The sequence below is a fragment of the Mugil cephalus genome, chromosome 6 (assembly GCF_022458985.1).
Source record: "Mugil cephalus isolate CIBA_MC_2020 chromosome 6, CIBA_Mcephalus_1.1, whole genome shotgun sequence".
In the NCBI taxonomy this organism is placed as follows: domain Eukaryota; kingdom Metazoa; phylum Chordata; class Actinopteri; order Mugiliformes; family Mugilidae; genus Mugil; species Mugil cephalus.
The window spans coordinates 13,373,750-13,398,565 of NC_061775.1; the positions used below are offsets into that span (position 1 = coordinate 13,373,750).

General features: G+C 41.3%; 3 protein-coding genes across 10 annotated transcripts in view; 1 reads left to right on the top strand and 2 right to left on the bottom strand.

Moving 5' to 3' along the window:
• Nucleotides 1-6,968, bottom strand: part of evi5b (ecotropic viral integration site 5b) — a 33,023-nt gene extending 26,055 nt beyond the window's left edge. For 4 of the 5 annotated variants that reach the window (XM_047587781.1, XM_047587778.1, XM_047587775.1 and 1 more), the window contains exon 1: nucleotides 5,756-5,958. The gene's annotated coding sequence lies outside the window, so the exon portion shown is untranslated. Of the gene's footprint in view, nucleotides 1-5,755; nucleotides 5,959-6,676 lie in introns of those variants that run through there. The other variant, XM_047587776.1, reaches the window with a different exon arrangement.
• A 2,155-nt stretch (nucleotides 6,969-9,123) lies between these two features.
• On the top strand, nucleotides 9,124-13,563 carry LOC125009656 (60S ribosomal protein L5). Its single transcript, XM_047587788.1, has 8 exons — nucleotides 9,124-9,267; nucleotides 9,742-9,811; nucleotides 9,905-10,020; nucleotides 10,277-10,411; nucleotides 10,540-10,742; nucleotides 12,355-12,532; nucleotides 13,166-13,254; nucleotides 13,405-13,563. Exons 1-8 carry the CDS (start codon nucleotides 9,265-9,267, stop codon nucleotides 13,502-13,504), a joined length of 894 nt encoding a protein of 297 aa, XP_047443744.1. The 5' UTR covers nucleotides 9,124-9,264; the 3' UTR covers nucleotides 13,505-13,563.
• Nucleotides 13,564-13,759: 196 nt separating this feature from the next.
• Nucleotides 13,760-22,356, bottom strand: LOC125009653 (divergent protein kinase domain 1A-like). 4 transcript variants are annotated; one of them, XM_047587786.1, is made up of 5 exons: nucleotides 21,867-22,343; nucleotides 15,349-15,483; nucleotides 15,135-15,242; nucleotides 14,880-15,059; nucleotides 13,760-14,798 (listed from the first exon to the last, which is right to left on the bottom strand). In XM_047587786.1, the coding sequence occupies exons 1-5, from the start codon at nucleotides 21,918-21,920 to the stop codon at nucleotides 13,986-13,988; spliced, it is 1,290 nt and encodes a 429-aa protein (XP_047443742.1). In that variant the 5' UTR covers nucleotides 21,921-22,343; the 3' UTR covers nucleotides 13,760-13,985. The 4 variants fall into 4 exon arrangements, with proteins under 4 accessions (XP_047443742.1, XP_047443740.1, XP_047443741.1 ...); XM_047587784.1 differs by having other exon boundaries at nucleotides 13,760-15,059; nucleotides 21,867-22,352; XM_047587785.1 differs by having other exon boundaries at nucleotides 14,880-15,242; nucleotides 21,867-22,348.
• Between the last annotated feature and the right edge of the window lie 2,460 nt (nucleotides 22,357-24,816).

The window sequence follows — 24,816 nt, forward strand, 5'->3', positions numbered from 1 at the left end:
GCCAAGATAGACTGAAGAAAAACCAATATACACACACACTACAGGCCAAAAGCCAAGAAGCTACTTCAAGTTTCTGTTGCCTTTGTTAAAAAACTGCTGTGAGTTAAATGTATTTTGGGATGTATTTACTGCATAATCAGACTTTGCTTTAATTGATACGAACCATCTTCCTCAATTTACCTTTAGGTGCACATTAATGTTACCAGACCACTGCTGAATAAATGTTAGCAAAAGAAAAGAAGGGCTTTAGTGTCGGGGTCAGAAGATTTGCAAGAGCCACAACTTCAGTGCAAAAGTTAAAAAAACAAAAAACAAATCACAGTTTGCATTGTTCACTGAAACTCTTTGACCTTTGAGAGTCTGAATACAAATATCCCTGGTGGAACGAATGCCTCGTATATGTCATGCTGCTGCAAGCAAAGTCTAAGCAAACAACAAAAACTCAAATACCTGGTAATTACAGTAAAAATGTCTTTTCAAAAGTTAATCATGTTTATTTTGATGCAAAGTATACCAACAGAACTATGATCTTTTATGTACAAATTTGATGCTGCTGCCAAACGTTTGGCCTGTAGTTTCAGTCTATTATAGTTATATAAATATATACATATATGCATATACATATGAGTTATATAAGGTCTATGTTGTGACTCGAAGCAAACCCTGAACTCTCAAACAGTAAATATTAGAAAAACAAATCTGAGAATAGCTCTCGCATTGTAATTTTCTGTCAAGACCAATGTTTTCATGTCATTACACAGCATGAATGAAAATATGATTTTTCCCTACATGACATTAACAGGAGCTTCAGGGGGGCATGTCTGTTCTGGAGTGGAGAGAAACAGGAAGTTGGTACACGGACTGTACTATTTTCATAACAACACCCAGGTCCTGACCCGTCACCGTGGGGTCCGTATTTACTGACCGTTATCAACGATACGATGATAGATCCTCATTCTGTACGACAATAGGGTGCCTGCATTAAATCAACATGCGCAATGTCATTTAACCTGCAGAAGGTAACTTTCACCTTTAAGTGTAGGGAAGCACAGATTTTCCTACTGTACAAACAACATTTCAGTCATTTGAAGGTTAGTTTTCAATGTGTGACCACACAATGGGAAGTACAAATGCAGAGCTAGATTAGAACTAGAAAATTACTGACATGACAGGCAAATGATGGCAACACTTGTCTTTCAGCATTCGCTATTTGTTTCTTTGGGAGAAACAGCTATAAAAGTTTCTAAAACAATAAACAGCCCTCTTACTAGTCAGTGACTTTCACACAGTCTCCCACAAACTTCTTCTTAATCCTGAATTCAATAACTTGTTTCAGGGAGTGTATCTCTGTGCTCAGGACCAACTGTGGGGTCCATATTTACTGAGCATCATCAACTATATGATGATCGATCCTCATTCTGTATGAGTGCAGGTCGGCTGGATTAAATGAACATGTGCAATGCCATCTAACCTGCAGAAAGTAACTTTCACCATCAACATTTTAATGAATATCTTCATCAGTTTGATTCTAGTATGAGAATTTCCACATTTACAAAAAACTTATGTATCAAGTACGAGAACATGAAAAACGTATTAATCCACAACAGATGCTGTGATAATGAAAGGGACTTGAGTTTTTTTTTACCCCCATATTACCCAGTACATTTGTCCTACAGAGACTTTGAAGGTGCATCTACTAAGACTGGGCGTTATGACACATGATTATCATGTATAATCATGTGTTCACAGCATTTTTGCAGAGGAATTAATGCAGTAGATTAACTAAGGATGGACTATTTTACTGTGATGATGAGTAAATATTGCCACGCTAGTAGTAAAACTGGTTTGCATGTCCCTGTTGTAGCACTGCCTGCTCCTGTGGAAATCCAGGGAAATTTACAGCTTGGAGATAAAAAGAAAAAAGAATTAAATGCTATCAAGACAAAATGAAGAAACGTGGACAATTATGGTTTCATTTATTTTGACATATTTAAACTGCTATGTCCTTAATATCAATAGCAGCACGAACGGCTACCGTAATAGTTATAGTCTGCGCACAACTTTTTTTTTCTCATTCATAAATAGCTAAAATTGGGGACATTTTCGAGGGACAGGTCATCTAAAACGTAAACTGTCTGCAGAAATCGGGAGACAGCACAGTCTTCTCGTTCTGTCGCTTCAATTTTTCGGACCTTTCCAACTTCACCACACCTGCAGTGATGCAGTTGCACCGTGCATGTTTGGAAGCGCTACCTTGAAAATGGTCCGGTCTGAAACGGTGCCACGCTGTGTAATCAAATACACTGGTATGCCAGTATATTAAAAATTCATATCATAACAAAATCAAAATACCAGTATTTAGTCTAAACCAGTGTACCGCCCAGCCCTAGCAACTACCTAGACCTGCACATATTTGATTCAGGTTCAAACTGTTATGGAGACAGATAATAGAACAGCACACGTATCCTCATCCTGTATAAAACAAGATCTTCCAGAGGTGTGTGCACTGCAATAATAAACCTCTTTGTCACATTACAGTATACATACTGTTGCACCCTAGCAACCAGTAAAGTAAACCTTATAGACCATTCATTGAATCAGTTCAATTAGGATGATCTGACAGCATTAGCCTGTGCACTGATTCACCTGAACACCACTTTAAATGAAGCAACAAATTAAAAAATAACTACAAAACAACGCACGAATGGCTGAATGTGCACACTAACAACAACGGCCTGTGCCGAAAAACTACACTCCTCAAACTGTATCTTCCATGGATGTTGCTTTTCGCCCTACCCTAAGCTTTGTTCACCACTGAGTCAGGCTTGCATTGTGTTGTCCAAACACACCCCAATTGAAAGCAAAAAGAACAGAATGTAAGGGCATGTGGTTTCTTCAAAGACTGACTTCCAGTGTGAGATGCCATGCGGAACGAACTAAGGAACGAAAAGAGGAACACGTAAACTAAACATCACGTTAGGCTTGCCTTATCGGCATGTGCTCTCATCTACATTTGAATAATCTCTTTGATGATAAACATCGATATACAATTGTAGTGACAAAGTAAATCCCCTGGTAATAAATTATTAAATGTCTATTAAATTACCTGAGAAACACATCTAGGGAGCAATATTTGAGCAAACCTAAAATTTAATCAAGTCAATACATGAGAAAGCCCTGCTCTGACAGACGCCTGTGTCCAGGTGGCCTTGGGAGACATTCCTTCCAGCAAGCTGAGCCAACTGAAGCAAGGCTTCCCCGTAAATCCTGGACACAGAGATTGTTGCTGCTTTTGTTTGCCAAAGAACTCAAAGGGGCCCTGAGATGCAGTGTGCATAGCTAATGAAGCCCACAGCAAGGCATGAAGAAAGCCTGAGCGAAATAACTTCAAGGCGAATGGGGAAGTGAGAGAGACGAAAGGAAGAACTGAGAAGTACTTTTTCTTCTAACTCAAAATGTGAAGCAGCTTGCACTGCTCAGACACACACCAGGCAAAAATAAAGGGGACTGTCACAAACGCTTAAGCCTGGGCAAATCTAAAACTTCTGAGTTGAGTTGAGAATATTTTTCATAGTCATCACCTTTCCCATTTCGAAGTCTGGACATTACATAAGAACAAACTTGCCTGGCCCATCGAGAGAGACCATGGTCATATTCTGGGGAAAAACCCGGCGTCCATGTGCTTCGTGAGGCTGTTAAAACACAGGCCTGACTTATAACAACACACTTACACTAAGGTGGAAAGGCCTTTCACTTCACACACACGCACACGTGCGCGTGAGGGAAGTAAAGATTTTCCTACTGTACAAACATTTCAGTCATCTGAAGGTTATTCTTCAATGTGCGACCACACAACGGGAGCTACAAATGCATTATACATTAGAGCTAGAAAAAAATTATTGACAAGAGTCTTCACAGGCAAATGATGGCAACACTTAAATTTCAGCATTTGCTCATTGCTTCTTTGGGAGAAACAGCTATAAAAGTACAAGAGGCAATTTTCACTGCAAATATGTTCATGTGATCTGAAATGAATAACATTAAAGATGGCTGCAACTAATTGATATACTGCAAATGTATGTGGAGATTGGTAATACAAGGGCACACTGTGTATTGCTTTTTACTGTAAGTACTATAAGTGGGTGACAAGGTCTCTGAGCAAGAAAACCACAGTAATTTGAATATAACAACCAAAAAAAAAAAAAACAAGGGAGTTTTATTTTCCATCACAGATGCTAAAGTCCTAGAATTGTATCAAAATACCGCAAATGTCACAATAGTTATACTCTGTTCCCAGTTATTTACAACCGTAAAGCAGGTGGTTAGCGCATAAAACAAACGATGTTCTGTTCGTCTTAGTAACATAAGATTTATTGTAACTCCTTGATCTGCGCTCGTCAGCGTCTCCACGTCTCTGCCGGAGCCAGGGGCCACAGTAAAGACAGCAAAGCGCCCTGTCCTAAAAGCAACAAGCACGGACATGCGTATCCTTTGACATGGCCGTCCCAAGCCTCTCTGATGCGAGTGAGGGGGGAAAAAAAAAAAGTTTGTAGAAGCATGACCACATAAGCCACACTCATTAGTGTCCATGAAGCTACTAGTTAGTGCAAGGAGGAGAATTCGGATAATGGGAAGTGTCAAGTTTGAGTAGAAATGACTACAATATAACAAGAAGGGTAACGAAGCTGAATATTTTGCTCAAACGATGAGCAAAATACAGTTGGAAACATAAACATTACTTGAGTGATATGTTATATTGCATGTCTTGATATTTACAATACATATATAACACTGTCATATGTCCAGTAGCAATATAATGTATTTAAAACAGCTACAACTACACTTCTACGTTACTTATAACACTCATTTTGAAGGGTCCAACTCAATGGATTACATACAACTGTTACTTTACAATCAGAGACGCCTTGTTTCTATTGGGTTAACGTGCTGTGGGATGATGGTCAAGTTAAAGTAATTAAATCAACCAATGCATCAGGGGCCTTCGGTATGTATCAAACTGGTGCTTCCTCCTGCAGTAATCTTGTCTTGTCAGTCGAGGACTTTCTGCAGCTTAAAGGTGTTAATCTTTGTTGCGTTTAATGTCCACTGCCTTCTCTGGTCACAGCACTGCTGCAACTCCGAGTTAAAGATATCCTTGGCTTCAACACAGACAATTTATCGCCACGGCTGGGCAGTTTAAATCCGCGGCTCAGACTTGCACACATAACAAACATTTCGGTGTGCAGGCGATGAAGCCGATGGACCGATGCATTAGACGCAGAAAGTCCCATGTTCCTTTTATGGCTCGACAGTGTTGTTGAGCTGAAATGGAGATCTAGCATCAGATGCAACAGTGTGAGCTCCACCGTCGACGAGTTGGACGAGACTACAGCAGGGCTATACACGTTACACGAAAACGTCAATGTCAATATAACCCAGCAGAGATAAACGACACGCTCGGCTACATTGTGTTTTAGTTCCAGGCGATAGTCGGAGTCCTTCGCGAACCAATTAGAAGTTCAACAGCTAGCGTTTAACCCCATACACAAGCGACAGAACAGGCATGCTGTGATACGAGCTAATATCGCTAACAATAACAGTGTGTGTGTGCGAGTTATGTGCTGACAATCTCTACCACTCAGATGTAATGTCACAACACATAGTGATAACAACTGCGAGTCTTTTTTATGAGTTGAGCTCGCTCCAGTAAATAGACAGGGCCCGAAGGAAAAAAAAAAATAAGACTACCCTTTACCTTGAAGCGTTTTTAGCCAGCCGCAACAAACGTCGTCTGCTTCCCATGCACGAAATTATATTCCTACTATTATGAGAAAAAGGGTGGTTTTCCAAGCGTCCCGCCGCGCACATATATGTGTCTTATTCTCCCGGATAGTCCGGCTAGGTTTCCACTACGCTAGCCAGAGTGAAGTTAGCTCGCTCCCATTGACTCCTGGGTCCTGCCCATGCAGCCGTATAATACGTGTACACACACAGTTGTCTGCAGACGGATGGCGGCCTAGCAAATGTTTACATCGCACAGAGCATGCGCCAACTCGGAACAGCACTGCCACCCAGTGGATGCGCAACAGCACTTACAAAAACCAACTTCTTTTCATTCATTCACGAGAAGGCTGACTCCATTTCCAAACAAAGACGAGACGTACTGTCTAGGCTTTGTGGACAGCCTGGCCTATATTTGCCCCATTATGGACATTAATTTACTCTTACTCGCCCAGTAATGGCCTTTAGCGGTTCAGACACAAATGAGTAAAAAAAGAAAAAGAAAGCCTTTTAGTCTTTTAGCCTTTGTTGTGGAACATTTTATGGACTATGTTGTTCTAAAAATGACCAATTAATAGATGGTGAAACGTTTAGTTTACATCAACTCGTTTCAAGAAAAGTTATCTTAAGTCAGATTTGAATTCTTACTTCATAGCGTTCATTCTACTCCAAAGTTGGGGCCAGAGTCGATAAGATAAGGTGATTAAGAAAAGGCAGCAGTCAAATTACACTCATTAAGGCCTTCACTAAGTTCCTGTGTAAATGCAACATTACTCTGTTACAGTTTACCCACACTTTAACCTTAACTTCAGCAAGGCTTTACAATGTACATGTATCTTGAAATCAAAGAAAATAATCCTTATCTGACCGGTATCGGGTCAGTAAATCATCTTACCTGAACTTCATTGATGTGGGAAAAATAGTTCTGTTAGAAAAGACCTGAAGCTGTAACTCTTTGGTGTCTGGACGCTCTTTCAGTCAGAGCATGCTGTCTTCATTGTCAACACAGAAAATATCCGAAATCATTTTTGAAAAAAACAAAAGTTTGTTGAAATGCTCCGAAAAATAGATCTGTAATCCTAGTAAAATACAAAACAAAAATGTACAGGTAATCCTATCTATGATGTGCTAATAACTAACTAAAAGTCTCTTCACGCAGCTGACTCTCACTGAGCGAATTATGTCAATAGAAACTCCAAATAAAGTTGCCACATCACAGCAAAGTGCACTGCCTCGAATCACATACCAACCACACATAGAACCAACTTTTCAGGTTTTACATGAGAGCTGTGACGCATGCCTTTTGTTGGCCGGTAAGACACTCCTCTTGTCACAGAAGTAGCTGAAGAGCAGATGACGTTGTAGGCTACGGTAGGCAACACCATGGTGACGGCAGCCCTCTGAATGTGATACGCTGACAAAACAATCCCATCTCCGCCTGTCAGACATAAATTATTACAGTTATGTATATATAACGCTAAATAGTGCTGTTAATTTCTGAGTTTGCTCAAGAGGAGACATTTGAGGCCCGAAAAGAATAACTCACCAAAACATAAAACAGATGCATTAAAATATTAGGCCACCATGAGAGTGTGCATTTGTCTTTTATGAATTACATCTTTGTAATATGTCACCATTTGTCACACGAGCTGCAAAAGTCATAATTATTGTGTGTTGTTTTTAAGTCACAGCTACATGGTCATTTTTTTAAACTTATTTTTTATTTGACAACTACATACATACAAACACAAACTTAACAAACAACAAAGAGATGTATATTATATACAGTTACACTTGCTTGTAATTATTGAAATCGAAAGTCTTTTTCCCCCTTCATGTTGAATATATCTTTGTAAATATTAGTCCGTATTCTTGTACTTGCACGTCATATTTCCCCTAGACCAAATCTCGTCTCCATTCCGTTAGCCTTGATCAGCATTATCTTTAGTACGAGTGCTTTTCAAGTGAAAAAAACAAACAAACACAGAGTACATGTACTTTACAAGTAAAAAAATCACCAGTACAGAGTACATGTACTTTACAAGTGGAAAAAAAGCAACAGTACAGAGTACGTGCACTTTACAAGCAAGAAAAACAGCAGTACAAAGTACAAACATTTTACAAGTGAGAAAAGTTTTGACCATCTTTTATCAAACAAGTCTGTTTTCAACTGGACTCTTGCTGTGATTTTCTCCCTGATAAACACATTTTTTACCATATCTCCCCATTGTGTTATACTTGGAAGCTGTGGTTTCAACCAGGAAGCTGTTATTGTCTTTTTTGTGATCAGCAGCAGGATTCTTAGTAAATGTTTAGAGCTCTTATCTGTCATACTGTCAGGAATTATACCCAAAATGTACAGTGCCGGTTCCATAGGGAAATTAATACTCATATTCTGTTTAATATCCTTCTGAATAGTCTCCCAGAAATCTTTCATGTAATAAACGGAGTGTTGAAGTGGTGTATTTTTACTCTCCAAAGGAATTCCCTACATGGTCATTTCTAAAACAGAACAGAACCGCTGCATTATATGTGTTTGACCACATTTCTAAGTTCAATGTCACTTACCGGGACTCTATTTTTCTTCTCTGGAAGATTCTTTAACCAAAACTATGATATCACATAACTGTAGAACGTGAACACGTGTTCCTGCTTTATTCCCATTTATACCATCTATCCATGCAGCAGTTTTAGTTTCATTTGTAGTTTTGCACGTGGAGTCCTGCCACCATGACAGCCAACTACATGATCTCTGTCCAAAGACATTTCTCAGAAGAACTTACTGAGCTTGCTGTAAACAAACCATTGTATTTCTTCTTCAGTATAATGTAGTTTTCTCTAAAATAGGTCACAGTTGGATTACATTGAACAATCAGGAGATTAACTTTCGATTACATGCCCTTTCAAAATGTTTTCTTTTTTTCTCAGATGTAGCAAAACTCAAATATCATTCTTTGCTTCCTGTCTTGCAGTGATGTCAGTGATGCTAATGCCTGCTTTCTTTAAACATTGCTTAAGTAGCTATCTGCCAGATAGCAGTACTGGTAGGAGGTGGGAAGGGGATGCCCAGGGCCCCAATTGACTCTAGAATTGTCTCTGAATGTATGGAAAGACCAAAATTCATGCATCTTCTACAGTATTTTTAAGGAGATGTACCAAACTCAGTTAATCATACTACATTATACAAACTAAAACAGAAGAACTTGACTTGGAAAGCAAAGTAAAATGCCATGGTCAAGTTTAAATCGCTTCCTTGGATAAAATAAAATATTTTTATGTCGAGTGTGTTTGATTGAAAAGCCGCCCCAGCTCGATAGGGGGCAGAGTGGCAAATCCACCGCAGCATGGCGTCTGTGCTTCTCATCCTGTGGCACGGTATTTACGGCGCATGCGCACGGCGATCTTCCTTTTTCCAGTGCAGCGGAGTCAAGACCCAGTCTTTGGCTCCGGGCTCCTTCATAAGGAGACAAAAAGACTGCAAAAATGGTTTGTAATTCGTCCAAATATGTGCCTACGTGCATACCTAAGGCATACATTTAGTGGTCCGTGGTGTCAGAAGTTTAAAAACATGCCGCTGGTGTTCAGATGAAGATAGATTCTGTCCTGCTAATGCCAATCCGGGTCTGCTTAAACGTGGCCTAACTGCTGCCTTCACTAAGTCATTACTTCCTGTTGTCTGTTGACCATTTTACTGTGATATTTTCACTAGTGTGTGACCAGCTAGTCTCTGTGGTCACGTCCCCTTATTTTCCATTTTAACCAGCTTTACAATGGTCCGTTAGCCACTTAAATCCTGCTTAGCATCTGTGCTAACTCGCCTCGTTCATTTCCATTGGCTCAGCATGCTAACGTTAGCCGAGTGTAACGTCACCCCCTGACACTGACAGCCCCACTTCTGTCGCGCTAACATTTTTAAACCATTGTTTACCTGTCGCTGAGTCGGTGTATTCTGTCTTGCAGGGTTTTGTTAAAGTGGTGAAGAACAAGGCCTACTTTAAGAGGTACCAGGTCAAGTTCAGGAGGAGGAGAGGTAAAGACACTCCTCACAAGCACTGACAATTACGTCGAGGATGTTTTATACTTCTGCTAATAATAATAATAATCATTGTTGTGCTCTTTGTAGAGGGAAAAACTGACTACTTTGCTCGCAAGCGCCTGGTCATTCAAGATAAGAACAAGTACAACACACCCAAGTACCGGATGATTGTCCGTTTCTCTAACCGGGACATCGTCTGCCAGGTAAGTGTGCACTGATGTTTTTCCACTACAAGGGATGGGGCTCAGTCCATGAGGAGCTGAGATGTTTAAAAGGACAGGGATCACCATTGTATTAAGAGGAACTCTGTCTTAGTTCAGTCTATGATAAAGAAACGTGATCACGAATGCACATGGTCAAATCCGGATGCGGAGACGCACACATTGTGAAGATTTTTAGCAGTCCATGTCAAGAGTGTTGTAGGTTTTGTGAATGTTTTTGCCTGTGATTGTGTCGCAGATTGCCTATGCCAAGATTGAGGGTGACATGATCGTGTGTGCTGCCTACTCGCACGAGCTGCCAAAATATGGGGTTTCCGTGGGCTTGACGAACTACGCAGCAGCTTACTGCACTGGACTGCTGCTCGCCCGCAGAGTAAGTCTTTTTCATGGTCATGCATCGATCCCAAATTGAGCGAGGAGACGGAGAAAATGTTTGTACAGATTTGAGTGAACTAGAATTTGTTTGGTTGCTGACACAGATTTTGTATTTTCTGTCCTCAGCTTCTCAACAAGTTCGGTCTGGATAAGGTGTACGAAGGCCAGGTGGAGGTGACAGGTGACGAGTTCAACGTGGAGAGCATTGATGGTCAGCCAGGCGCTTTCACCTGCTACCTGGACGCTGGGCTTGCTAGAACCACCACAGGCAACAAGGTGTTTGGTGCCCTGAAGGGGGCTGTGGATGGAGGCCTGTCCATCCCACACAGGTAATTATAAATGGAGATTAACCTGTCCCACGTTCAGGTCATAAGCACATCTGGATGTTATTAAGTGTTGTACTATATGAATGAATGTTTATGTTAGAATAGAAAGTAATGAAAACTTCCTGAAAATGAACTAAACATACAAAGGCAACCGTTAAACATACTCGTACAGTAGTTGGAAACAATTATCTTTTGTCTGTCCTTGTGTTGAAGTTGAACCCTAATCCTTTGTCATTGAAAGCCTGTTGACAAGCCTGTGTACAAATAGCTCGGGTAGCTTTCTTTTCTTGGTCAGCCAGACCTTTTTTTGACCCAGAGTTGGTCTGAACCGGTTCTTTTGGCAACTGATAGTGCTCCTTCAAAGGTCTTACAGGCCAATTAAGTCATTGATACAGGCTTGTGGTGATGGACACCAGAATTAACGGTGATGTAGTCATCATCAGAGTGCTGTGGAATTGAATTTGTTAACAACAAAATAGCTCTGGTTGTGGGGCCATCCAGTTGTGTGCAGAGTTTGTGCTTTCATACTGTCTCACTCTTGTGGTTAACAGTCACGTGACGGAACATACAACCTTATGAGGACTTTTCTGTCAATAAGCTTGTATTTTCGCTCTAAAGAGCAGTTCTTTTGAATTGTTTGGATAGAGCACGTACAAAAATACCACTGACAATATGGAGTATATTTGTGGATGAAGCTGTATGCCGTTTCATCTTCTGTGCAGGTGGTTTCTTTTATTTCTAAGTATGTTTTGAAGCAGTTTTGTTAAATACTGACCTATATTTGCTTTTTGCACAAAATATCTAATGTTGGGGGGAAAAACGTAACACTAAAAATCACAACTGATCAGTAGCTGCCTCCTCTAGACAGACCGTCTGGCTGGCACATGTCCTCCCCAGCCATCCTCCTGACAAAGGTTGACCGGAGAATACTAGTCAAAAAACCACCTAGCAATGATTATAGTCCCGTGCACGGATTTTAAACGTGCGCTGGACATTACATTCATTATTCCTGATGTGTACGTCTCAGAATTTAGTTGCTGTTGGGCTGTCTACACCATGACTCACTCATCAGTTTTTTTGCATTAAGGGGCGTTGTGACTTCTGCATTAATACACCATTACACCTGACAGATGAGTCTTCTATTGGCAATTAGAGGACGAGCTCTGAAAACATCTCGGTGCAATCACATTTGTCAGTTCCCCCGGCTTCACAGACAGTTACTTGGCAAAGGCTGGATTTGTGGTATAAAACACTGCATCACGGTGTCACATGATCGTATTTATTCAAAATCTCTTCCTGAACTAGAAATGGTAACATTCTAAAATCGAGGATGTTCTTACATTTTCTTACACCTGACATTAGAGTGTGACATCTGTAGCTATTATGTACCTGTTGAGATGTGCTAACAGGATCTGAGCCAGTTTTAAGGTTGAAAAGACATGTGTCATCATGCTATTGAGCCACTTAAATATGCCAAGATCCGTTTTGCAGAGTATAGATGACTGAAAATGAATACCCAGTGCTGAGTGCAAGATGTTCGAGTGAATGGGTTGATGTGAAAATTAAACTGTGAAGTTATCAATTATGTAATTTTTTTTTCCTTCTCCCCCTCCAGCACCAAGCGATTCCCTGGATATGATGCCGAGAGCAAGGAGTTCAATGCTGAGGTTCACCGCAAGCACATCTTGGGCATCAATGTGTCTGAGTACATGAGCTACCTGATGGAGGAGGATGAGGACGCTTACAAGAAGCAGTTCTCCCGCTTCATCAAGAATGGAGTCACCCCTGAATCGGTAAGTCCTCTTTGTGCGTTACTAAATTGCCTTTCCATTCTGAACTGTGCAGCACTTTCAAAGTGTGTCTTGATGAGTTTGAAACCTAACCTCAAGTGAACTTGGTCTCCCAGTAATGGTGCGGTTATTGCATTCTTTCAAAATGAAAGCCTACAATTAGTGGACTATATGTGAAGTGCCTTCAGCATTTAAAGATGAAACTTGTACAAACCAGATGCTTGATTTTATCCCCATGAGATTATTGTTTTACAGTTTAGATAAAGGTTTTCAGATACACTTATCACTTCTCAGCCTCTTTCATGTCAGTTATTCCACACTGTGGATTCAATTTATAAAACCCGTTGCCATGACGCATTTTGTGTGACGGTAAATTCTTGGATGACGCACTACAGCGTGTCAGGAGTCATCTGGGCAGAAAACTTAAACGCTACTTCAATCTGCATTTTAGAACTGTGTAAACAGGTGCATCTTGGTCCGTGTGTAAGTTAGGGAGGATACGTATTTGATGCTGAAAATGTCTGCAAATGAACACGTCAAATACTAGGGTGAGTCAGTTTTGAAGAATGTATTATAGGAGCTGAAGCTGATCCGGAGTAATTTGGACAGGAGACTGAGCAGTTGTCTGTTTTTCAGATTGAAGGAATGTACAAAAAGGCTCATGCTACCATTCGCGAGAACCCAGTCCATGAAAAGAAGCCTCCCAAGGAGATCAAGAAGAAGAGGTGAGAAATGCCTTTTTTTAATTCTAATGTTGATTTTGGTTTTAGCTCTTGTCTATTAAGGAAATACAGAGGCTCATCAGTGTTTTTAAACTTTTTTTTTTCCCTACAAAACTGTGGTTAAAACTTCGTTGTTCTGTTCTTGTTACAAAGGTGGAACCGTGCCAAGCTCTCTCTGGCCCAGAGGAAAGACCGTGTCGCCCAGAAGAAGGCCAGCTTCCTCCGGGCTCAGGAACAGGAGGCTGCAGATTGAGGTGTTGGTCTGCTCCTTTCATAAGAAACGAATTTGTTCAAATAAATCTATAAAACACATTCGTTCCTCTTGTGTACTTTTTCACTTCATTTTTGGTACTATTTTACTTGCAGTGTAAATGATGACACCAATTTTAATACTGAGACTTATTTTTATACGATTCTAGGAAGCTAAAGTCCTGCAGTGAAAAGTCATCATTTCAGTAAACAATGAAATTAAAATTAAAAGGACATGAAGGGTATATACAAACTAGAGTGTAGGTTCTTGATTTAAATTTATTAACTGCTTTCAAAAAAACCTTGGTTTGTTACTGTGACCTACATGTAAATTGACCTATATAATTTAAAAATTAAAATAACATTCTGACAGCTGTAGAACTAAAAATACATCATTGTTATATGGAAGTGGGATATATTTCCATGTCAGTTTTACTAGGAAACGGTGCGACTCAGTCTTTGTGCCAGTTTGTTGTGCTGGTTTATTAGGAGTCTTTCGTGTGAGAGATTTTCTTCCAGAGCAAAGTCTTCAGGTTGTTCAGAATTAGTGAATGCTCAATTTCCATCTGTTCTGCTGAACCTTTCAGTGCGATGCAAGCGTACAGCTGCTTCTCGAGCTCCTCTCTCACGTCGGACGGTGCTCCCCTCAGAATGTAATCTTTGAGCGCTTCGCAGGCTTTGGCTAAGTTCGGCCTGGCGACCTCGGGCGTGCAGCGATGCTTGGTGAGGTCGCAGGAAGTGAGGCAGTCGGACCCGTAGAGGCAATCCTCGTCCACGTCGCAGCGCTGCTGCCTGATTCCTTCCTGGAAGATGGCTTCGGGAACGATGTAGCGCGCGTCCATCACCTTCAGGTCGTGGCGGTCGTTGTAGCCGAAGCTGGCGGCGCTGACGTCGCACATTATGAAGCTGCCGAAGGTGCCGTGAAAAATGTCCTCGACCAGCTCCAGCAGTCCGATGGCGATCTTGGCCTTGTGTGGCCAGGACGGGGTGAACCATTGGTCCATGCTCCGGCGCAGACCGGCGGGAATCCACACCTCCATGATCCAGGGTAGACTAATCCCGTACAAGGGGGAGTATGGCACCTTCTCCATCACGTACAGGTCTCCGCAGAAGCCCAGTAACTTGGGTGTGTGCTCTCTGTCTTGCAGGACTAACGCTAACAGGAACTCGTTGAGCTGCAGCAGAGCCCACGTGGAGCGGGCTTCTGGTAGTGAGATGTGGCCGTCTTTATTGGCATCTGCTATGGATAATACTTGGGTTGCCAGGTCTGCGAGGTTTGCCCGATCCCCCACTTTGGCCTGTAAAGAAACGATAAAGGTCTCGAGGCGAAATAAGGCTCTGAATACCGACTGTTTTGTGTTTAATGGAGCAGTCCTGACCTTTAGGTGGTTGTGGATCATCTCCCTGAACTTCTCCACAGAGGTCCCCTTGGTGGGCTTGCTGAAGGCCGCCGACGCCTCCTTCTTTGGCTCCATCTCGCCTCCCAAATCGTAACGCCGAACCTCCTCCATCTGGCACTTAATGACCCCCTCTAAGTCTCCCCAGCTCCCAGAGTAAACCTGGAACACACAAGGGGTAGGCCTGAGCTGGATTGACACCAAGCAGACTGGGTGGGAGTGTGTTTTGGGACTGACCTGGCTGTTGGGTTTCGCGGTGAAGCACTTTCCCAGGTAAAGTGTCTCTTTCTCACACAGGCTGCTGCAGGCCGACCCGTCAATGACTCCCTTTCTGTACTTGTCACACTGAAAAAATATATATATATATATTTAAAAGAAAAATCACAGTATACTCATTTTGCAGGACGGGATCTGAATGGGTTGGGACAGATGAGGGAAATTAAATACCCACTATTGAGTTTTTGCAGTCGTGCCCTCGGCACAGCTCTGTGTAGGAGGAGTACTCCACGTACACTATCCAGCTCCCCACGAACACTGCCAGCCAGGAAAAGAAGAGGTACTTCATGTGTTGGTAGGAGAATCTAGCCTGTTGGCAACAGATTTGAAAGGTTCAAATTACTGTAAGAGGAGCGAATATCAGCTTTAAAAAGTCATTGAAATTGTGACTTAGTAGTATTGTGTTACACTCAAATGCTAATGCTGTTCAGTTATGTAACAGTTATTTCCAAAAAAAAAATAGCAGGGGGCTCTGACTTAAATCATGTGCAGAACTCTGAATGCTCCAGTGTTAAGATGGATTTTTATTTATTTATTTTTTTTCTCCAGATACATGATGAGAAGATCATGTTTGTAGCTTGGGGCCAGTTCATCATTCTCGTTTTTCATATGATAAAGCACACAGCATTCTCTTGAGTGACCCTTGCGCTAACCCGACTATTTATATAAGACATGCAAAGTTTGGGATGGGAACAGAAATGCAACACGTGACAGGGCCACATGCTGTCACGGCTCCGCTGCTCGTGTTCAATATTCAGCAGATTTTTCACACATTAAAGTCAGTTGACTTGTCCACATCCTCTGGAAGTGGTTGTATAATGTCCCCTGTGGCCTAAGTATATTTGTGAAGTTGTGACAAAATTTTCAGCTGTGTATCTCAGCTCACTATCACCTGAATAGCTATTCTTCAGGCCGTTCTCCCGAGAGGGAAGATCAGCATTTATGGGAATGCAACTTCCAATATTTCAGAGGCTTTGAATTTTTATTTTTGTTCATTTGTTTTGTCTTTCACTCTAATACAGATGAATTATTTTGTATCGCTAACAAAGTAGGATATTCATCGAATTATATTAATAGAATTACCTTTGGTGGGAATGTGAGAATTAATTATTTGGTGGCCAAACTTATTAATATTAATTAATTTTTTATCCTCTAAAGCGAAGTCCAGTGAGATGGCAGCATTAAGCTAAGGTTGATCTTATTCACGTCCTTGGCAAAGACACCAAATTTTTCCTGACGGTCAGTTCAACACTTTGCATGTTAGCCTGCTGGGTAAAGTCAGATTGTAAGGGTTTATTTAATTAATTGGCTTTGCAAAAATAAATAAATGTAGCAATTACCATTTTATTTTTGGCCACTTGGGGGCAACAAAACAACTTGTAAACAGCAAAATAATAACAGCATATTTTGCTGTTTGTTGTTGTTGTTTGTTGCTTAGTTTCAGTTTATAGTCATTATTTTTTCATGCTTTTTGTGTTGTTGCAGCACTGCTTATATTCTCCATCATCTCCAGACAGGAGGGAGAAAAAAAAATCAGTCTCTCAAACCATTAATCTCAATCCACTGCGTGCACCAGTTGCTAGTGTTGTCACAGACATTTTGGAGCTGGGCAGAATGTGGACTCATCAGAGATTTTGATCTAAAAAAGAGTGGCCTGCAGATCGAGCCGGTGAGAATAAATCTAGTATGTAATGTGTGCGTATGTGTGATGGATGGATGTAAAACAACCAAAACAAACAAAAGAAAAATGAACTAAAGGACTCCAAAACACCAAAGAGCGATGAAGAGAACTATTGAGCCAGACACTCATAATTTATAGTCTCATAATAATTAAATGAAGTAGTGCAGCCAAGTACTAGGATAGATAAATGAGGTATTGCAGTGTAACATCCTGAAAAAATACAAAGATTCATGTCCTACTTTCTCCTAGGTAACTGTGCTCTCCACCACATTCACCAACAGAAACAAAGCCGGTTTTAACAAATACTAAACGCAGAATTGCCATAAATGAGTATTACAGTATGTGCATTTAGAGATCATGTTGTGCTCCATATAAAAACTCCTTTTAATTTATGTTAACAGCAGTCATTGGGTCAGTTAGTAGGGGAACAAGTCCCTAATAGGAATACGAATTAGCCCTGAAATGAGTTGTATCACAGAGTACATCATTAATGCAATTGCTTCTAAATAGGTGCTCTGTAATTAACAGTAAATGCTGTTTGCAGTCTGGTGGAACATTTAGCGTGACTCCAGACTCATTACCTTGTCCTTTGATTTTCTTTCCAATCCCCCCGCTGATAAAATATACAGTCTGCCTGGATCCATAATGGCAGCCATCCAGCTGGAGAACATTAGTGAAAAATGACTGACTTTTAGCAGTCCCACTTCCCCGTCTATTAATGATTCTTGCGTTCGGCGCTTGACAGTGATGGACTCCCCCGCCTGCCACCCGGTGCCCCTTTTAGTTTATTGGCATTAGTCTCTCGATCTCCATCTCCCTTCTTATTTTTCCTTTCTGTGACACTCTGCCCTCCTCCTCCTCTTTTTTTTTGACCCAAACACAACGGAAGACAATTTAACCATGTAAGAAGACAAAGATGTGTGAGATTTTTTTTTTATTTTTTCTGTACAGTATCTGCTTGAACAGTAGGTCACACTGTATTTGTCATTAGTGTCTCTTTTCAAATGGAACTTCCATCCATTTTAGGCTTTTAACAGAAAGCGGACGGAAGAAATGAGCTCTAGATGTCGTCGTATTTTGAGGAGAAAGAATGCCGCGTCTGTTTGAGGTCGTGTCAGTCATTTGTCCAGCTGTGGGCAGATTATCACACCCATTATCGCAGACAAAGGCGATAGCAAGCGGTTGACGTTTCTGCAGACACGGAGGAGCATTTGCATTCAAGTAGAGCTGTGTTTGGACAGCGGACAAATGCGAGTCCAATATTCACTCCCCTTTTAGTTGCTTTGATTTGCGCCAACTCTCGGGAGGAATAACTGGCTCTAAATGTTCCATTATGCTCACCAGCTGGTTGCCAACTCCAATATTTTCTTTCGCTTGATTCCGTGAAAGTACAGGACTGTGTGATTATCAGAGCGTTTTTATTGTGTGGACGAAAAACTAGATTGGTGACAGTAGTGAGAATAAATGTAAACACTAACGAGCATCTAGGACATGAGTTGGGTGATAATTCCCTTTGTGGTCACATGGTGGTTTGCCCTATTTTTTGCTTTTTAAGGTTTGCATCCATATTATTGCAGCCTATTTATCTTTCCTATAGTCAGTCAGTCTGTCTGTCTGTCTGTCTGTCTGTCTGTCTATCTATCTATCTATCTATCTATCTATCTATCTATCTATCTATCTATCTATCTATCTATCTATCTATCTATCTATCTATCTATCGTACATATGCAAATCTTATAAATGTTTTGCTTATACTGATTATTTATTGATTTCATTAGTGTCATTTTGTTATTTATTAATGTTATTTTATTTCTAATTATCTTACACCAATTTTTCATTTTACTACTGAAAACCAATAGCGACTGTAAAGCACTTTACTACAAATGCTCCCATATGACACATTAATACTGTATATTTAATGTATATAATATATAAACATTTAACCTAAAAATGTTGATTAGTGCAGCTTTAATATTCTGATAATGCTGTATTCAAATAAAACTGAAGAAGAATTCTGCATTCACACAGTTTCACTGGATAATAATTGAACTTTACAGTTAACGGGCACAAAATGAGATTGTGATTTCACTCATTCACTGTGGCAAATAAAAAAAAAAACTTTAACTGAGATCAGATTCACAGTTTCTGCAGTAATTCTCCAAACACCTCTCAGACACAGAGAAAGGTCCAGTTACCACTGACGAGCTATTTGAATGTGGTTTCTGCTGCTTTATCTATCGATTGGTACGCTTACTAATCTGACCACACGGCCTCACGGCGAATTTAACAGCACCGGCCACAGAAGCAAGTGCTGCCTGTACCTCCCATCAATTTTTCCGTAGGTGAAATGCATTAACAGCAAAAAAAAAAAAAAGAAAAAAAAAACATTATGGAAATAACACTCTGTGGGGGCAACAAACGTAGGCTCGGCCTTTTCCTGATCAATAATTTGTGGCTTTCATTTCAGGTCTGGCGGATGCATTTCTGTCCTTGGGATTATGTATTGACCCTTTGCGAGCGGCGAGAGTTACACAAACATGGCTAATGAGCCGGTATTGATTGCGGCTGCTGTGACAGCTATTAATTAGGGGCTGACTGAGGACTGTGGCCGTGTGCTGAGCTGGGTGGAAATGGTGGAAATGGCCCGTCTTCATCTGGTTGAACCGTTTCCTCTCCACCTACACGCGGTCCCGCTAGAATAGAATAGAGAGCTTCTGTCACGTCAACCGGGGAGTTTCTGAACATGCAAAGATTCATGGTCTGTCTGTGTTCTCGCAAAGTCCAGCTGATGCTCAGCTGCTAAAGCAGAGAGGAGATTAAAGCTGATCATGAGCTGCGCCTTACTATTCTGACACTTGGTTTTTTTGCAGCATGCGCGCCATTCATCCATTATGTATGATCATAAAGCTATCCCTCTGAGGTTGCTGGTTAATGGGCTGCTGTGCAGAACTTCAAAAGACATGAAAACAGAAGCTGGAGGAGATTTATGAAGAGTTTCTTCTAACATGGCTGATCTGCAAAAGCGGCCTGACGCCGTACGCACGCAGAGAGTGACCCGGTTAAAATGATGATGGGAAGGATCACATGAGAGAGCACCAGTGCTTCTCCACTTTCTCCTATGAAGTCTACGAAATGAAGCCACAATGTGCACACAAGCAGTACCAAGATGTAACTCATCGTGGTCCAGACGACAGGCAACCCCCCGTCACACACACACATCCTACCCCCAACCCCCACCCTCACACAAAGCACAGATATTCATGCTGACTCAATACTGCGACATGTGAGCGTTATTTAATCGGCACTCACTCTGTCCGTCAACAAGCTAGAAATGTAAAAAACAAAAAAGCTGAATGTCAAGTGCACACAATAAATGCACATGTGTGGCGTTTCTGCAACGACTGCAGCTTTCGGTCAGAAGAAACGCACTCCCGTATCTAAAACCCACAAGCCCGGGGCGTAATGTGTGAAAACGGGAGACGGGGGCTGCTGAAAATTTAAGTTGGGTTAATGCTCAACATTTAAATCACTGTTAAATCATTCATCGCTGAAATCGAAATGCAGCTGCGTCTTTCACAACGATGTTCTTGCTTGCGCGTGGTTGCAGCCACAGAGCCTTTTCTCAGTTTCTTGTAACTGTTCCTTTGATGTGGAGAACGTAAGCCATGACCAAGGAGTCAGAAGTGCTGCAAATTCAAATATATTGATGCTGTCACAGCTTTTTTGTTATAGCTCTTGTTTGAATGCTCCATTTTGGGAGAGAAATGTCATTCCTTTCTCCATCTGCTGCATTTTGTTCCAAAAACTTGAATGAATCAGTTCATATTAAATACAGGTCACTTGACGAATAAAATAGGATTGCAATATGAAAATCATGGCATGTACCTATGTGGGATGTTTGGAAACGGGAAAGGAAAAACAATACGCGATACGATAAGTGATCTTTTTTTTTTATTCCTTTTTATAGTATCATTTGTCAGTTGCCAAATCCAAAGACGGAGAAAACAACAGAATCTGCTCACGAAAAAAGACCAAAAATGTTGCACTTCAGAGGAAGTGGCATCTCTCTAAGGATCCCTGAATGACACTTCTTAAGTTGCCACTGGAAGGCTGGGGTGGCCTAGAAAACTGAGCATTGCTCATGGTTGTCCCTTGAGACTGGCTGTCTCTTCCTCCTTACACCACACTTGACAGTTTTTGTCTCTTACACGGGTAAGGACAGGAAGCAAGCCTCGGCTGCTGAGACAAAACTGCTCAACCGATATTACAGATGAGAAGGAGCCGGATGTCCCCAATTAGAAGAACAGTCAGGTGCTGTGGTCCGACAATAAAATTAGACATTTTGTTTTTACCCTCTCAATTTGAGTCCTATTTTTTAATGTGTGGATCTTGAATCTGTGTAACCGAGACCTCCACCTGTCCTTGAGGGGCTTCCCCGGCAGTTTACTTTTACTTATGAGAAATGCCACTTTGGACTTCACCTAATTTCGCTCACATGAAACTGTTACATAATGGCCTTCAACACCTTCCCAGATGAAAGCGATCGGGGCTCTGCACGCATCACATGCAGGTCTGTTTGATCCAGGTAGGACGTGAAACAGCCCACGGATCACGGATGTATCTCATTTCGTGGCGCTAAAACTATGCAAGCAGTAAAAAGACTAATCCAAGGTGATCCTAAACTTTGCCAGCCCCGGAAACAGCCTCCTCTGAAGGTACAGCTGTGCCATCATGGAAGTGGTTGCTACAGCAACGGGAATCAAGAGGATGGTTGAGTCCCGTCGAGCATCAAGTGACTTCATGACTCATTTTGAGAAACCTATGCAGCAGCTGCTCGGTAAATAACCAGCACGAAGGTCAAATGATAGATTTAAATAAATATTTAGCACCAGTCAGGCGCCACGATGCCCGCGCGGGCTACCTGTAACATCGGGCTGCGGGCAGACAGACAGACCTCCAGCTGGACCTCGCACCAGAGCAGAGCGGGAGAGAGGGATTTCCCAGAAGCTTACCTGGATGTACAGAGGCTTTCGCAAGAACCCCCATGGAAACAGACCTCTTGCCATGGCAAACGCAGAACATCTCACAACAGCCGCTGAAGGAAAATTGATTCGGGCTACATTTGTATCAAAGCAGCGCCCGTCGGTAAAACCGCGTTGGATAAAATGTAAACCATCACTCAGTCTGTCCGCAGCAACGTGGATGCGCGTTTTGGACGCGGAGAAGCGGCAGACTGAGCTGCGCCGCCGACTGCAGCGAAGTCAGACTCATATTGGGCCAGGCTCATATGTGAGGAGGGGGGGTTGGCGTTGTGACCAATTACAGAGGAAGGATGGATACCAGTTCTCTGTTTTATTCAAACTGAAACGCGCTGCTCCTGTTTTGGTTCTGGTTTTACATATAGGGGCTTGGTGTGACATAATCAAATTGGAAACGACCAAAACAGTCCAGTGCATAATGGAAAGTTAGATGCGAAGGTGCTGCAATAAAATTTAGAAAATCCCAATTAATATTTTGGGTGACAGCATGCAGGGCACTCTTCCTGTTTATTCTTCAATGGTCTTTGTTAATGGTTTAATGCTTACATGAGAAACGTTTAAAATGAGAATAGATAGAGGAATTATAAGATTTGCATATGTACAAGAGATAGATAGATAGATAGATAGATAGATAGATAGATAGATAGATAGATAGATAGATAGATAGATAGATAGATAGATAGCCTACTTCTTTTTTAAAGTTACATTTTTAAGGATTTTAACTTTGCCTTTTCACATTAATAGAATCTGACAAGAATAATTTCCCTCATGAAGAAATTCTTTCTCCGAATTGAACATTCATCCATTCATTCACACAGCACTGTGTGCACTCGGCTGCCACCTGTGTGGGCACCTGGGAAGCAGCTCTGTGGTTAGGAGGTTGCTCGAGGCACCTCACACATGGACACATAGGGGATGGGGATTTCAAATCTGCAACCTTATTATCCTATATCTTCTTGCTCTCTTGCTACTACTTCACGGCTCCCCTTCAAGACAATATCCTTCTTAATTTAGTTTTGTGCAAGATTGTGTAAAAAAAAAAAAAAGAAAAAAAAAGTGGATCATCGCCTTAAATGCCGCATGGATATGAACAGAAACAAGCAGCTTCCTAGAAAGTTGTAGATATTACATAGTTAGATCTGCACACACCACTACTTTAAAGCACACAAAGCACTGGTATTTTTCTTTTATCATTTCAAGTACTGAAGAAAAACAGAAGCGGAGGATGGCACAGATCTCCTGAGGTGTTCCTTAGGGATGAGTCTCACACCTCAGAGGGAGGCTTGTCAGCACAGGGGGGGAGAGGAGAAACTGTTTACTTAAATACAAAAGTGGGATCATGAATCCCTTCGTCCTTCTTTTGGGTTTGGCCTACATTTGCATGAAGTGCGCTGTGCGTGTTGTAAGGGGAGTAGAGGAAAACCTTTTATTATGTCTTATAAATTAAGAGATTCAAGGTCGTAAAACCGCACCTCAGGAGAGAGCACCATCGAAAGGTAATGGGCACTCCAGTTATACGGCATATTAGCAGGTGCAGCACAGCCATTATCGTCCATCAAAGCAGATAGCAGCCTTAACTTTCTGTGATTCTTTGAAAACATATTGCCCGGTGTGTCTTTACAGTTAGGCATGGCAGGTTTAAATAATTCATGCACACAGAGCTAAAATCTTTATAGTACTACTACTCATCACCAGATGAGCCAAGGGCTTTTGTTGTTGTTTTTTTGGATGTTACTTATTTTTTTAACCGAGCTCGCTCTGTGTGCCCTTGCTTGCCGCCATTTTTGTGTATGCCTGTGTCAGGCTGCATCCTGCTGCAGGTGGCTGCTGTCATCAAGGAGTGTCACTGCCACGGGTCGGGGGTGCCTGGTCTGGTCTAAGTGTGTGGTACCCATCTAAGTAACATCCACATGAATGCCAGGTCCAAATGTTTACCAGCAGAATGCTGAATTGTCACAGGATGGTCAAAGTTATTCACTTCTCGTGTCAGTGGTTTTAATATTGTGGCTGATCGGCGTAAACCAGCTCTCTTCAGGTGTCTGGTTATGATACACATAGATTATTATGCTCAAAATGTAATAAAATAAAGGTCATCTCCACAAACATGACCTTTCAGATTGAATTCGCTCTCTCGAAAACATCTGCATTTCTAACTTAAATTAAATTTACCATTTATTAATGAGCAGGTCTGGGCTGCAGGATTGTACAACCCACACCTGCTGATTACCTTGTTACCTTTTTACCAAAAAAAAAAAAAAAAAAAAAAAAGCAAGCACAGCAAGTGTCTATCCTATAGCCTAGCAGAAATTATCATTATTATCATTATTATTATTATTATTATTTGGCATTTGTAGCGGATAGAAATCTTTGCCAGCTGATGTTTTAATGTCTGTGGATGTCGATTCTTGTGAGAGCGATTCACCACAGTGAAGTACTGAGCAGACACAGTCCTGAGAAATAAGTTCTGTGAGTCCTCCCCCTCATGGTGAAACTTCTGTATTACAGATTTATAGCCAACTTCTTCACTTTGACACTGAGTGAAAAAGACGGGAACATTTAGGACATGTGAGCACGGGGTTTATTCTGGTGGAGTGTCAGGACGTATTTTTGTCAAGTCACACCAAGAAGGTATCGCACTCTTATAAAATCTTTCTTTCAGTCATGCATTGGTTCCTTTCCATTTAGCTGTTGACTGTCTCATGCTATTTTTTTAATATTTATCTTTTGAGCTTCAGAGCGACAGCAAAGTTTGCCTCATCTTACGGTGGATAAATCCACTAATACTTTATGCTTTTTAGTTTAAATCACAAAATTACAGTTTGGTCCATATATATTTGGACAGTGATCAACACACTTTTATACCCAATATGGTCTCAGCTGTAATTTGATGGTATTTACATCCACATTGGAGGAAGGTTTTATG

Bases quoted from the DNA above. Each gene is read 5' to 3' on its own strand.
- LOC125009656 (XM_047587788.1), top strand. The intron at 10,412-10,539 runs GTAAGTCTTTTT...TTCTGTCCTCAG, and splicing joins GACTGCTGCTCGCCCGCAGA to CTTCTCAACAAGTTCGGTCT. The intron at 12,533-13,165 runs GTAAGTCCTCTT...TCTGTTTTTCAG, and splicing joins ATGGAGTCACCCCTGAATCG to ATTGAAGGAATGTACAAAAA.
- LOC125009653 (XM_047587783.1), bottom strand. From the start codon at position 21,920: ATGGCAAGAGGTCTGTTTCCATGGGGGTTCTTGCGAAAGCCTCTGTAC. The intron at 15,484-21,866 runs GTAAGCTTCTGG...TGTTGCCAACAG, and splicing joins GAAAGCCTCTGTACATCCAG to GCTAGATTCTCCTACCAACA. The intron at 15,243-15,348 runs GTGGGTATTTAA...ATATTTTTTCAG, and splicing joins ACGACTGCAAAAACTCAATA to TGTGACAAGTACAGAAAGGG.